At 28.8% G+C, this 13320-nt stretch overlaps 6 protein-coding genes across 6 annotated transcripts; 4 read left to right on the top strand and 2 right to left on the bottom strand.

Moving 5' to 3' along the window:
• Positions 1-777: 777 nt before the first annotated feature.
• Positions 778-3248, top strand: BX663DRAFT_466438 (Metallo-dependent phosphatase-like protein). Its single transcript, XM_051524056.1, has 7 exons — positions 778-1115; positions 1184-1234; positions 1301-1370; positions 1448-1572; positions 1671-2464; positions 2534-2741; positions 2816-3248. Exons 1-7 carry the CDS (start codon positions 828-830, stop codon positions 3149-3151), a joined length of 1872 nt encoding a protein of 623 aa, XP_051386467.1. The 5' UTR covers positions 778-827; the 3' UTR covers positions 3152-3248.
• On the top strand, positions 3226-4600 carry BX663DRAFT_496624 (autophagy protein Apg5-domain-containing protein). The gene is made up of 6 exons (XM_051525793.1): positions 3226-3414; positions 3494-3630; positions 3710-3866; positions 3921-4008; positions 4094-4231; positions 4313-4600. The coding sequence occupies exons 1-6, from the start codon at positions 3292-3294 to the stop codon at positions 4507-4509; spliced, it is 840 nt and encodes a 279-aa protein (XP_051386466.1). The 5' UTR covers positions 3226-3291; the 3' UTR covers positions 4510-4600.
• A 697-nt stretch (positions 4601-5297) lies between these two features.
• On the bottom strand, positions 5298-6763 carry BX663DRAFT_496619 (uncharacterized protein). The gene is made up of 3 exons (XM_051525792.1): positions 5649-6763; positions 5482-5570; positions 5298-5412 (listed from the first exon to the last, which is right to left on the bottom strand). The coding sequence occupies exons 1-3, from the start codon at positions 6723-6725 to the stop codon at positions 5358-5360; spliced, it is 1221 nt and encodes a 406-aa protein (XP_051386465.1). The 5' UTR covers positions 6726-6763; the 3' UTR covers positions 5298-5357.
• A 4080-nt stretch (positions 6764-10843) lies between these two features.
• BX663DRAFT_496611 (Alpha/Beta hydrolase protein) lies at positions 10844-12247 on the top strand. Its single transcript, XM_051525791.1, has 6 exons — positions 10844-11162; positions 11253-11400; positions 11453-11670; positions 11733-11792; positions 11848-12091; positions 12163-12247. Exons 2-5 carry the CDS (start codon positions 11268-11270, stop codon positions 11938-11940), a joined length of 504 nt encoding a protein of 167 aa, XP_051386464.1. The 5' UTR covers positions 10844-11162; positions 11253-11267; the 3' UTR covers positions 11941-12091; positions 12163-12247.
• Positions 12122-13190, top strand: BX663DRAFT_496601 (uncharacterized protein). The gene is made up of 4 exons (XM_051525790.1): positions 12122-12291; positions 12363-12478; positions 12547-12581; positions 12637-13190. The coding sequence occupies exons 1-4, from the start codon at positions 12150-12152 to the stop codon at positions 12896-12898; spliced, it is 555 nt and encodes a 184-aa protein (XP_051386463.1). The 5' UTR covers positions 12122-12149; the 3' UTR covers positions 12899-13190.
• Positions 12635-13190, bottom strand: BX663DRAFT_496599 (cytochrome C oxidase copper chaperone-domain-containing protein). The gene is made up of 2 exons (XM_051525789.1): positions 12919-13190; positions 12635-12863 (listed from the first exon to the last, which is right to left on the bottom strand). Exon 1 carries the CDS (start codon positions 13155-13157, stop codon positions 12951-12953), a length of 207 nt encoding a protein of 68 aa, XP_051386462.1. The 5' UTR covers positions 13158-13190; the 3' UTR covers positions 12635-12863; positions 12919-12950.
• Positions 13191-13320: the final 130 nt, after the last annotated feature.

Raw genomic sequence — 13320 nt, 5'->3', positions numbered from 1 at the left:
TTTTAATGAACAAAGTCACCAAGATTTTATGAACAATTATATCATATGAATTACTTTTATAAAATTCAAGACACACACTTAAGCTCTTATACAACAATAAGTACAATGCGCCTAATTATGCTACCGTTGACATTAGGGTCTAGAAAAAAAAATAGCATTTAATTGTTACGTTAGAGTTTATACAAGCTTGATTTTACTAAATCAAGAAAGAACGTATAAAGATGTAACTGGACTCCCACCCTTCTTTAGACCCTTATTATTAGAGAAGAGAAGTGAGTGTTAAGTAAGCAAAATTTCTTTCCTTTTTTTTTCTCTCTCTTTGAGTTGTTAAATAGAAATAATGAATTGCTTATCATGTTAAAAAGCCTTCATGATACTGCTATTTGTCTATTCTAATACCTGTTTGAATCATTCATTATTCCTTTCCTCCTTAAAGGTCGACTTTGAAAAAAAAAACACTTATAAATCAAAAGTACTAAGTTAACTAAACATGAGGATGATATCAGTTAGAAAATTCGAAACTTCAAAGATCGTTTAATAATGTATAGCCAAAAAGAAAAAAGGGCATCTTTTTACAGCAAATAATATTAGATAGCAGAGGATTATTCGTCTTCTTACTATGATCTATAACAAAAGCAATAACCATAGCATGGTTTATAAATAAATAGATCACTTGATTGTCATGTAAAATAATAACCTTATTATGCTTTAAAGATCTTTATAAAAAAAAAAAAAAAAAAACTCACTAAAAAATCGGAAAAAGAATTTCAAAAACGACTTTATTTTACAGTTTCTATTTCAATTTGTTTCTTCTTCTTGAATAAGTTATGCATTATTTTTTTGTATTACTTTTGATTTATATCACTTCTCTTGAAGCAAGCAGTATCAGCCAAGCTTTTTTTACCTTTAATTCTGTCACAGAATTAGAAAATAAGCTATGCAATCAGATTGATCTATTTCTCAATCCAAATGATCCCGATGACGCCCGAAGGAATTGTGATTCATGTATTAATTTATTGAGCATGGCTAAAAGGCTATGTTTCTTTCCTGAGCCTATTCAATTAGCTGCAATGAAAAATATTTGCCGAAAATCAAAACTAGTAGATAATGAAGTTGTAAGAATGCTTTTATTTTCCTATTCTCTTATTATTATTTTTTTAACCATATATGCATTATGTAATAGTGTGAGGGCATAGTTCGGGAACAAGGTCCAATCATTCGCAGAGTCTTAAAGGTAAAGAAGAAATAGTATATTTATATGAATAACTTTATTTATTTATTTATTTTTCAAATCATTTAGACAATGGATATATCTGGACGAGATGGACATTTGTTATGTGCTTCAGTTTTCAATTCTTGCCCATATCCTGGTATATATATACAAATATATATATCATTATTAACTTTATATAATATATTTATTCAAATGCTTGTTATTATAACATAGATGTCAAGCAGTGGAAAGTACGTTTTCCGAAACCTAAACCAACGAATCATGTTCACTATAAATCATCAAATAAGACGATAACGGTTCTTCATTTAAGCGATTGGCATATTGATCCACAATATGAAGTAATTATTCATGATACATTGTATCTATTTTTTTTATATGTATATAAATATTGATATTTCTATGTAAAAAAAAAAAAAAAAAAAAAAAAAAAAAATAGGAAGGAACAGAAACAAAATGCAGTAAACCAATCTGCTGTAGACGACAATATACAGACTTTGATAATATTGCTAACAAGGCATCACCTTGGGGAGCCTTTGGTTGTGACTCACCCTTACCGTTAATTGAAACCATGCTAGAATATATACCTATCGTTGCACCTAATATATCCTTTGCCATTTTAACAGGAGATATACCCCCACATGAGGTTTGGGAAACGTTACCCATTGAAAAGACCAAATTTATTCAAGACACTTCTTACGCTCTACTTCATTCACATTTTGACTCATCCTTCTTGATCGATACAAAGCTTTATCCATCTATTGGAAATCATGAATCAGCCCCTACCAATTTATTCCCTTTAAAGGATTCGAATTTACCAGCAGGGAAAAGACATGAGGATTTAACTATGACTTGGCTATATGATACTTTAGTGAGTAATTGGAAAGGTTGGATTCCATCTAAATACCTTTCACGTGTTCATAAACACAGCGGTAGTTATGTTGCTTATCCTGTGCCTGGACTAAAATTGATTAGTATGAACACTAACTTTTGTTATAACCTAAATTGGTGGTTATATGAGCAACCTACTAAAAGGGACCCTAATGGGCTATTAAAATGGTTCATTAGTCAATTGCAAGAATCAGAAGATAACAAGGAAAGAGTATGGATTAGTGGACATACATCTCCTGGAGATTCTTCTTGCTTTCATGATTATGCAAATTATTATTATCAAATTATAGAAAGATATGCTCCTCACGTGATTGCAGGTCAATTCTTTGGACATACACATAGGTATAAAGAACTACAATATTAATCTATCAACATATATAATCCTTTGCTTACATATATACATATTTTAAGAGATGAATTTCAAATATTTTATAAGAATGCGTCTCAGAAAGCAAAAGATGCTATTTCCATAGCTTATATAGCGCCCTCTGTTACGCCATATCCTGATCTGAATCCAGGTTTTCGAACTTATACAGTAGATACTGGAACATTTGAAGTGATCGATACTCATACTTATATAGCAGATCTGAATAAATCAACTGAATGGGAATTAGTGCCTGTAATAAGTTTATTATATAAATGATAAGTTTATTCATCCTCTAATCATAAAAAAAAACTCCCTCTTTTGTATAGAATTGGCATAAAGAATATTCTGCTAAGCAGCTTTATGGATCATCAAGTAATACCTTTAAGGCATTATCTCCTTCTTGGTGGCATAAAGTGACTGAAGAAATGGAGTTGGATGATGAAAAGTTTGATTTATATTGGCTCAATAGATATAAATCATCTCCTCTTACACCAAAATGTGACCTTTCTTGTCGTACTAACGCTATCTGCAGTATTCGTGCTGGTAAATCAGAATTACGCTGTGATTACGATCCATCTTCTTCTACACCTAGGCCGGTTATATTGAATCATAAAGAACGAGATGCTTGTGGTGTATCCTTATTAAAAAAAGTAGAAGTATAATAATAATAATAATTTCTGCTGAGTTTGTAAATATGGGTTAAATTATTATCTTCTTTTTGTACACATGCATTATTCTTCTTCTTAATAAAATAGAGCCATATAAAAATATATTCGTCTTTCTTTAATACAGAATATTATTCATGTCGTTATTTGATATAGATATTTCAAAGTCTATATGGAATGGAAAGATTCCAATCAAGATTACACTTGATCCAACAGAAATAGATGTTTATGGAAAAGACAAAATTTGGGATCCTATTTATGTATGTATGTTTTTTTTTTCCTAATGTTGAACAAGCTATAGCCTAATTTTATTTCGAAAAAAAAAAATAATGATGATAGCTTGAAGCATCTCGTTGTTCATACTTTCCTTTGATTACAAAACATTTGCACCATTTATTCTCCGAATTAGGAATGCAAGTTTCTGAAGAAGCATTTCAATCAATTTGGTATGAATATAACAATAAGCCTTTAAAATGGTAACAGGACAAGATATAAATAGCAAAAGCAAACGCTTTTTTATTTAAATAACTGAACATTTAATAAGTATATGATTAGGCATTATCCTATTGGATTGTTATTTGACTTGCATTCGAAATCAACATTATTACCATGGCCAATTACTCTACATTTCAAAGATCTACCTACTAATGATATTTTATTAAAGCCAACTTTGGAAACAATGCATGACATGTTTATGTCTATGGTGAAAGAGGTAAAAAAAAAAAAAAAAAAAAATCCTATTGAAACTAATAATGAAATACATTAGGCAGACTTTCTTCGCTATGGAAGTACGAAAAAGGTCATGAATCTTTCAAAGTATGACTCGACACAATTATGGCAGTCTTTGATAGTAGGTAACTCAAAAAAAAAAAAAAAAAAAAAAAAAAAAAAAAAAAAAAGAGGCTTCAGTACTTATATCTCTAATACATAAATATACAGATCGATTTGAAGATTTTAGAGCAGTCAATAAACAATTAATAGAATATTCGAATCAACTTCAACATATACCATTAAGGATTTATTTACCTGAAAACTGTCCTATAATTCAAGAACTTGTTCCATTTCATTCTGATACAGGTTAGTATAAGTCAAATGATTCTAAATAAGAATAAACTAGTGTCATATTCAAGATTTTAATATATATAAATGTATACATAGAGAAAGAAATAATACCTACAATAGGCGATATTCTTAAAAGATTAATTCCAGACTTATTTATTGAGAATGAATTAGATCCAAATATTGAAATTATAATACATGGTATTGAATTACCCTTAGACACTCCCGTACACTGGGCATATGAAAACCTTTCGTTTGCTGATAATTTTTTGCATATTGTGATAAGAAAAAAATAAAAATGATTTGTAGTAGCTCTTAGTTAACCATCATCTTACACTTTATTTATAAAAAATAAAATAAAATAAAGATAGGCCGAAATAAGACACATCCTTTAGTAGCAATGTTGCGTTTACTTGAGTAAAAGTAGCTTAAACAATTTCTTGGTATTTTTCATACACTGAATATGCTGCAAATTGATAAATGGTTTTGCTTGATTTCTATTCTATCTCAATTTTATTGCCCTCTCTGTAACTTTTTACTTTTTTTTAAATGCCCTAAATGTGATATAATTGCAATTTTACTTGACAAACTCCACTCTATATGTATACATGTAGAGTAGATTACATGATAGGCTTATCTTCCTATATCACCACTTCTCGATACCATTCCAGTTTAGAGACTTTTGAATGGATGGTCAAGAAGAAGAAGAAGAAGAAAAAAAAAGGTTTAATATAGACAGGTAGTACAAGTTATGTATCAGAGTTTATCCATTTGTATAATACAATATTTATGTATATACTCATTACATTTTCTTTCTCTTTTTTTTTTTTCAATGCGCATAATAATAATTGAAATACATTTAGGGTACATGATATGGAACAGTCGTTATAAAAGGCATAAAGGGTATATATTATGATAAGGAAGGAAAAAGAAAAAAAAAAGAGAGAGAGAAAGAGAGAGAGAAAACATTTATGTTTAGCTCAGATTAAGGAATATTAAATTAAAGGGTATATGTGTGTATACATATAATAATAGGAAAATCTAAAGGCCTTGTTTCCTGGTTTTAGTCTATGTGTATTCTACCTTTTTTTTTTTTTTTCTTTTTTAATAATTCGTAGAAATTCTCTTTAGTTTCTGATAATTTTTATATTTTTTTTTTATTTTTCTTTGACCATCGTAATCCACATGCGTTACATAGGCTATTTAAAAACAACCAAGTAAGATTAATAGAACTTAAAATAAATAAAATAAAATGATTTGATACCTACGTTTTGGGCCCACAAGGACCTTTTCTCCATTCAGGAGAAGCAGTTGTTCCACAATCAGTACAAATATATTCAAATTGATATTTACTTTTCTGTTATAAATAATAAAGTCAGATTTTTTTTTTTTTTTTTTTTTTACTATCACAGTGTAAGTATGCAGATATAGTTACTCTTCTTTTCCAGTTGCCTTTCTGTTCAAGCGCCTTCTCATTTGAAGATGAAGATGGGTTTGCAGTATAAGGTAAAATAATCTCTCTATTCTCAATGCTTTGTTTATCTTGCTTTTGAGTACTTTTAATGATTATGTCTTCATTCAGGCCTGAAACAGAAGCCGTCATTGATGGGGTATATAGGTTATTATCATTATTCCATTGGCATTTGCTATCTTCTAATTCTGCTATTGCCTCAATCGTATTTTTATTATTATTATTATTATCATTATCATTATTATTATTATTAGTTTGAAACATAGTAGTAATAGCTGAGCTAGCATGAATGGATGATTGCTTTCGTAATGTTTGAGAAGAATTTAAATTTACATTATTTACTGTAAGTAATATGTTATTATCATCAAACAAGGGAGGAATCATAAAAGGCTGAGAGTAATAATATTGCAATTGTTGCTGTTGTTGGGTTAAGACGAGTTGCCCCAGTTGCTCTGCTGAAGAAGTAGGAGAAGAAGAAGAAGAACCACGCAATGATAAAATATAATTCAATTTTTCTTTTAGCCATTCATTTTCTTTTTTGATCTCAAGGAATGAACCAAGTAAGCCATCACTTCTGGAAATATAAGGTTGAGCAATGGCTAAGAATGAGTGTGGTAACTGATCTAATCTATCCTGCTTTGGTTGCCCTATTAATTCTAATAAGAGATATGTATTATTTCTACACCGCATTCGATAATGCACTTTTATTCGCGACATAGATTTAAAGGCATTTTGAAACTGGTTTAAAAACATACTAACATCATCTACATGAAGGAAATCAATCAATAATTTCCCAGTAAGTTCATAAGGCTGGTATCCAGTTTGTTCTATACATGACTCTGAACAATAAATCACTTTTCCGGTAGGTGAAAGTACATAGATTAATCCTGATATTTCGTGTAATACCTTTTTCGACCAACTTCTTTCTGCTTGTTGTTGGCTGCAATCAGAATTTACGTTATCATAAAATACATTACTTTGTTGCTGCTGCTGCTGCTGTTGTTGTTGTTGTAAAATGGACATAAATTCATTATTATACATTAAATAAGAAGAGATTCTAATATTATTTTCATCAGACTTGCTGTTATTTGTATTCATCATATTTAAATAATTGGAAGCAGAAGATTGTTTTTGTTGTTGCATTCTCCAATTTATTCTATGAGGTTCGAAAAATATATATAAATATATACACAAAATTCTTTGTTAAAATATGCATTGCTGATACAATATAACCATATATTAACCTTAAAGAAAGTAAATTTTTCAAATATATTTCTCTGAAGGTCTTTAATAAATAATCTATTTTAATTAAGGAATATTTGGTACCTTTTTTTTTTTTCAAGTTAAAAAAATATATAAATAAATAAATAAATAATAGTGTAATAAAATCAATAAAAAAAAAAGAAAAAAAAAAAAGGAAGAAAGAAAGAAAGAAAGAAGAATCAAAATGGAGAATAAACTTTAACAAAAAAAGAAAAAAAAAGGGCTTTCTTATTTTCGCCCTTAAAGCTGTTATTGTTAACCTTTCTCTTCCCCCCTCCCCCCATTTTGCTAAGATTGACAAATATAGTAATTCATATCAATCAATATTTGAGAGGGCCAAATATGGTATTTTTTGCTTCTCTATTTTCACCTATATATATTGGAGCAGGTTATAGTATAGCCTATTTCAATAAGTTTACATAGAATAAAATTTCTGTGACATATTCAATTGCTTCTGTATTCTATCTTTTATATCCTACATGAATTAATATTGATTTAGGGCACTACCTCATCAGCTTTTAATAGATAAGTCATTAAAGGAAGCTCATATAAAATGCATAAATCATACTCTAAGAGCATTATATGTATGTATGTATGTTAGTTATTCTTTTAAATATTAACTTCACTTGTTAATTAGCCTACATATTTATGTATTCTTTACTTTTATCTTAATTTAAAGCAATGGATGTATGTAAATTGATTTTTTTAAATGATGTAATATCACTTACCCATTATAATTATTATAGACTAACATCGGATTAAAGTATATCTTCTTCTTCTTTTTTTTTCTCCTTTTTCTAAAAAAAATAAAAATAAAATAAATTCTAATGATATTAAAAACCATACTGGGAATAATCCATGGACTGATTCTATCCTTGCTAGTTCAGAGTGCTTTTCATCTTGTAAGATTTTCAACAAAATCCATTGATATATATTCATGATAGAGGATTCGAAACTGTGTCAAGTGATCAAGAAGAATTGGTTATAAAAAAGTATAACTTACAAAAAGAGGACCTAATGTAGCTTGTGATAGAGGTAAAGGAGTTCTAGAATGATTATATGTCTCTTATTCTTGAACATCAAAACATATTAGGAGTCCTTCTTTCTAGTATGCAAAACGACATCATCCTGGATCCTTCTAATTCTAAATTTATTTACTTCTTATCACTCAAAAAAATAAAATAAAATAAATAAATAGAAAGGGGGAGTATAATTATCTAATTAATCCTAGTGTCCATGTGCACAAGAAGATTAAATATCGAATCTCCAAAAAAAAAAAAAAAAAAAAAAAAAAAAAAAAGATATCGTCTCTAACATTATTTATGCTAGAGTTGTTTGTAAAATATATCAGCAAAACCATATCAGTCATACAATATTAGATTACCTATTTGTGAGGAAGCATTATTAATTAATATTCTCCAAACCGAGAATTTTTCTATTTTAAATAAAATAATAAAAAAGTAATCTCCTTATCAGATATCAATTACCTCATCTTTTACTTCCTTTATAGTGGATATCTTTCTTTCACAAGACAAAGTTGACAGCTATGAATAACCTTCAAGATATTTGTAATGGAGTATGATAACGTAGATACTATAAAGGATATTCCTGCCAACAGAGAGTCTCAACTCTTCTTAGCACTTTTAAAAATTGAGCTCTACTCAAATCAGAATAGATCCTTTACCACGGTCATTATTATAATTTAAATACCTGTACTCATTATAACAAATATAATGTATTCATATAAATATATGCATATATATTTGTATGTATGTATGTATGTATGTATGTATGTATGTATACATACATGAACAGTAAGGATCTTGATAAATCTAACATAGAACTGGATATGATCAGTGTTTATGAAAAAGCAACTAGTGCAATATGATATATCATCACTATATAGAATTTTGTATAGGAGAGGAGGAGAGTATCTTATTTTGTATTTGGATTGATGGCCGTATTTTATCTTTTTTGCGTCCTATATATTTGATACGGGATACTCAATACTGGTAACTTTAAAAAATGCAATAATAGAGTAGAAAAAAAAAGCTTACCGACTACCTTACATGTAAATATTTTTTTACTCTATTCGTGTTCAGTAAAGGGATCTTTACATTAGGTGATTCCCTCCAGTAATAGTAATTAACTAGCCCTTTTAATCTTTAGATCAAAGAAAGTAATTAAAAATGAAGAAGAAGAAGAAAAAAAAACAATTTAAATTTTTATGCAGATGCAGATATAGTAGATATTAGTCATCAATTGGTAGACAACGCAATTGTACCTCTTTACTATCATCTACCTTTTAAGTACATTCAAGAGCCTTTTTACATACAACTTGAGATAAAGTTGCAACTATAATTAGACAATAAATTCTCACATACAGAACAAAAATAATCGTTCTCCAACTTTATGGCTCGAATAATTATAATAGTCATAATCGACATAAAAATAATAGTAATAGTATTGATTACCTTTTTTTTTTTACAACTGGTTCATGAATATTTCAACGTACAAAATATCATAGGAGGCATTGTATACATATTAGTCTGGTTAGTTACTGCTCTATAGTCATTGCCCATGAATCCGTATTTAATTTCAATATAAGATATGCAAAAAAAAAAAAAAAAAAAAAAAAAAGTAAAACAGCTCTATTTGAGATATAATTTGTATTTGTATTATTATTATATATGTGTATAAAGTGAATATGTTTACAATAAATTGATTTATTGCAAATATCTTCATCTGATTAAAAAAATAAAATAAAATAAAACAGGGACGTATTTGATGAACCAGTAAATACCATATATGGTTCTCTCAAATATGGATTGTTATGAATTGCTATATTTGTCAATTTTAGTAAAATTGGGGGGGGGAAAGAGGAGGGACTGACAATAATAGTATTAGGGGTAAGCATAAATAAATAAGAAAACTCATCGATTTATGGTATGCAGTAGACTGATGCAAGAAATTGATTCCTTATTCAGAAATCTTTCCCGATGGATCGGGATCCAATCAAACTGTGTGCAAATAACTTTTTTTTTTTTCTTTTCAAAATAACACTTATACAATAGTAACATTCAAATATAGCTATTTTCCCTCCTTCTTCTCCCCCCCCAACAATTCTAAGCAACTATATAACACAAATGACTTAAATGTAGTACTCCTGTAGTACAATCTTTTATAAATTTTACTGGAGAAGAAAAAATTAGTAGTAAGAGATAGGATAATTATAAAATACAATAAAATAGCCAGAACACATAATATCAGGGAGAAAGGATTATTAAGAGAGAGAGAGAGAAAGATGAAGTATAATTGCGCGTTGATAAGGTCCGTTATTACTGAAATATATTGAATATTTGAGGAGTTACATCAAATACTGCAGGGAATTCAGCATTTATAAACCATCAGGCCAAGAAGTTTAGACCATTTGCATTTCCCCCCCTTTTTTTTTTCTTTTGATTTGGCATAATTATTATAAGCTATTATAATAAAGAAATGATAAAGATAATTTATTCATGTAAATGAACCTATAAACATGTAGACTTGCTGATTTGCGCTAATTGGTCCAAGTAAAGGCAAAAAATAAAAGAGGAAGGAGATGCTAGGAGAAAGATTTCATATAATAGGGAGTATTTGAAGGGCTAACATGAAATCTATCGAGAAACTGACATTGCGATAGAAGTTTTTTTTTTTTTTTTTTTTTGGGTAAAAACTTATTGAAGGGGGGGTGGGGAACTTCAATTATTCATGGTACTTTGCAAATACGATTTTCTGAAAATATTCATAATAATAATAAAAGCACGTATTTCTAGAATGATAGTTACACAAAGATTTTATTTTATCTATAAATTATACTCGAGTTACCAATTTTATCTATTTAACATATTTAACTAATACTTTATTACTTTAATAATGTTAAGCCCAGTCACGAATAACAGAATTTATGATAACTTATATTATATCTACTATGATCAGGACACTAAATTCTCCTCTCTATTACCCTGTCTATCATATTTTTTTTTTTTTTGAAAACTACTAACGTTCTGGAGCAGGTTATTTCAACTAACTTTTATTATTATTACTTATATTTTAGGGCCATGCTAATGCTAACTATTTTTTTTTTCATGTCAAATATTTGCGTTTTTGATTTCGATATTTTATGCTCTAATAATTTTTGAGTGGAGCAAAGAAATAAAAAAAAACATTGATTTGGTTTGTATTACAGTCACTACAAGTATTAAATTTCAGTTCCTTGTTTTTTTATTATTATTATTACTATTAACTAATAGTTTTATTCATTAGCATTTGTAAAAAGAAATGCCCTCACAAACTACATTTATTGAGTCAAGTGATAAGACACTAATAGAAATACAGCTAAGTTCATCTTTAACGAGACAAACACAACCTGAAGCACCTGGTATCATTATTGCACATCCTTATGGCCCATTAGGTAATTTATTATATACAAATAAATTCAGCATCAGTGGTCTTATAGGCTAAAGGTGGTAGTATGAATAATAATGTTGTAATCGAATTGCAAAAGTATTTTCATTCAAAAGGATATGTCACAGCATGTATGAATTTTCGAGGCTGTGGCAATTCTAAAGGAAGAACAAGTTGGACAGGCATGCCAGAAAGAGAGGACTATATATCAGTTATGAATTACTTGTTACGATTGGACGATAATAATTATCCTTTAGTTAATCAGTTGATTCTATGTGTAAAATAAACTATATAACATCATAAAATGCTGTTTTCATAAACTTATTTTTTTTTTCTTAGGGTTATTCATTTGGAGGAATGATTGCAAATACAATAGATTGCAGTGTTGCTGTAAGGAGCGTACCTATTGCTTATTTACTGATTAGTATGCCGTTGGGTGTCATTTGGGCTCTAGCTACCATTAAATTTACATTCTTTAAAAGGAAACCAAGAGCAGATGATAATGTCTTATGTATCTATGGCGATCAAGATCAGTTCACAAGATTAAATACCTTTATAGATTGGTGTGATAATAAAGGAGTTTGCATTGAAGGAGCTGATCATTTCTGGAATGGTTACGAATCAATATTAATTGAGAAAGTAGATCTATGGAGAAGACTGAGTTTATAATAAAATAATTCACACGATAAAATAAAACGGTAACTTTTTCTTTATCTTTGAGTATTTTTTTTTTTTTTTTTTTCGCCAGTTTAAATTATGCCACCTATAGCATACATAACACGATCAGAAACTTTTTCTGCTGCACATAGATTGCATTCTCCTCAATTATCATCTGAAGAAAATCAGTTGTTATATGGGAAATGCAATCATCCTAATTTTCATGGACATAATTATAAAGGTACGGACATGTAAAAAAAAAAAAAAGTATCACTAGTGTATATGGATACATTAACATGCTATATAAAACAGTTGAAATAACATTAAAGGGAGAGATAAACCCCTTAACGGGTATGGTTATGAATCTTGTTGACCTTAAGGAATGCATAAAACTAGCTGTTATGGATCCACTTGATCATCGAAATCTGGTAAATTAAAAACAAAAACAAAACAAAAAACAAAAAACAAATAAAAGTAATTAACTCAATTAATCTAGGATCTAGATGTAGAATTCTTCAAGACAAAACCAAGGTAAGAAAAAGGAACTAGTCAATACTCATGAATATGTAATTAACATAACTTTTAGTACAACTGAAAATCTGGCAGTTTTTATTTGGTGGAATTTCCAATATCATTTTTTAAGAAATGAAAATTGGAGATCCAATTCAGCTCAATTATATAAAGTTAAGATTTATGAAACAGAAAATAACATAGTGGAATATATGGGTGATAATGGTTTAGATGAGACAGAAAGACAGATGGACATTGCACTTCTTAAATTAATGGGTGTAAATATACAAAACGAGGCTGAGTCTACAATTAAGAGTTCAGAATTACTTGAATCATAACAATGAATTTTATTTATTACTTTTCTATAATACAAAGATAAAATAAAATTATCTATATTTTGAAGCCTAAATTACGCATACAAGTCAAATGTGCTTGAATTAATTCTTGACAGTTTTCCTCCCCTTTTCTAAAAATACATTCATCACGAGCTTTTTTCGTTTCAGGACAAGCGCAGCAAGGCTTAAGTGGTTTACCATCTTTTCCAACTGGAAGTTCACCGGATACAGTGGATGTTGTTTTTACAGTAGATTCTGACATTGTTTGTTAGTGAAAAAAAAAGGGTAAATAAAGTCAGAGAGGAGGGGGGGGAGGGGTATTATGGGCAGTAAATAATACAATAAGAAATTCAAGTATGTCTATTGGTTAAAATTATAAGCGAAATTTTATTGGATGTAGAAAATTCAACATCAGAATAAATAAC

The sequence above is a fragment of the Cokeromyces recurvatus genome (genome assembly GCF_025118155.1).
Source record: "Cokeromyces recurvatus strain NRRL 2243 chromosome Unknown BX663scaffold_3, whole genome shotgun sequence".
In the NCBI taxonomy this organism is placed as follows: domain Eukaryota; kingdom Fungi; phylum Mucoromycota; class Mucoromycetes; order Mucorales; family Mucoraceae; genus Cokeromyces; species Cokeromyces recurvatus.
The sequence above is the reverse complement of the archived record's forward strand: the minus strand, read 5'-3'. Positions and strand labels throughout refer to the sequence as shown.

Excerpts from the sequence above, each read along its gene's own strand:
- BX663DRAFT_496599 (XM_051525789.1), bottom strand. The coding sequence starts at position 13,157 with ATGTCAGAATCTACTGTAAAAACAACATCCACTGTATCCGGTGAACTT.
- BX663DRAFT_496601 (XM_051525790.1), top strand. The coding sequence starts at position 12,150 with ATGCCACCTATAGCATACATAACACGATCAGAAACTTTTTCTGCTGCA. Across the intron at positions 12,292-12,362 it reads TCATGGACATAATTATAAAG|TTGAAATAACATTAAAGGGA; the intron begins GTACGGACATGT and ends TATATAAAACAG. Across the intron at positions 12,479-12,546 it reads CACTTGATCATCGAAATCTG|GATCTAGATGTAGAATTCTT; the intron begins GTAAATTAAAAA and ends CAATTAATCTAG.
- BX663DRAFT_496611 (XM_051525791.1), top strand. The coding sequence starts at position 11,268 with ATGCCCTCACAAACTACATTTATTGAGTCAAGTGATAAGACACTAATA. Across the intron at positions 11,401-11,452 it reads ACATCCTTATGGCCCATTAG|GTGGTAGTATGAATAATAAT; the intron begins GTAATTTATTAT and ends TATAGGCTAAAG. Across the intron at positions 11,793-11,847 it reads GCAGTGTTGCTGTAAGGAGC|CTACCATTAAATTTACATTC; the intron begins GTACCTATTGCT and ends TTTGGGCTCTAG.
- BX663DRAFT_466438 (XM_051524056.1), top strand. The coding sequence starts at position 828 with ATGCATTATTTTTTTGTATTACTTTTGATTTATATCACTTCTCTTGAA. Across the intron at positions 2,465-2,533 it reads TTCTTTGGACATACACATAG|AGATGAATTTCAAATATTTT; the intron begins GTATAAAGAACT and ends ACATATTTTAAG. Across the intron at positions 2,742-2,815 it reads CTGAATGGGAATTAGTGCCT|AATTGGCATAAAGAATATTC; the intron begins GTAATAAGTTTA and ends TCTTTTGTATAG.
- BX663DRAFT_496619 (XM_051525792.1), bottom strand. The coding sequence starts at position 6,725 with ATGTATAATAATGAATTTATGTCCATTTTACAACAACAACAACAGCAG. Across the intron at positions 5,571-5,648 it reads AAGGCAACTGGAAAAGAAGA|AAAAGTAAATATCAATTTGA; the intron begins GTAACTATATCT and ends TATTTATAACAG. Across the intron at positions 5,413-5,481 it reads GGTCCTTGTGGGCCCAAAAC|CCTATGTAACGCATGTGGAT; the intron begins GTAGGTATCAAA and ends GTTTTTAAATAG.
- BX663DRAFT_496624 (XM_051525793.1), top strand. The coding sequence starts at position 3,292 with ATGTCGTTATTTGATATAGATATTTCAAAGTCTATATGGAATGGAAAG. Across the intron at positions 3,631-3,709 it reads AACAATAAGCCTTTAAAATG|GCATTATCCTATTGGATTGT; the intron begins GTAACAGGACAA and ends GTATATGATTAG. Across the intron at positions 3,867-3,920 it reads TTATGTCTATGGTGAAAGAG|GCAGACTTTCTTCGCTATGG; the intron begins GTAAAAAAAAAA and ends GAAATACATTAG.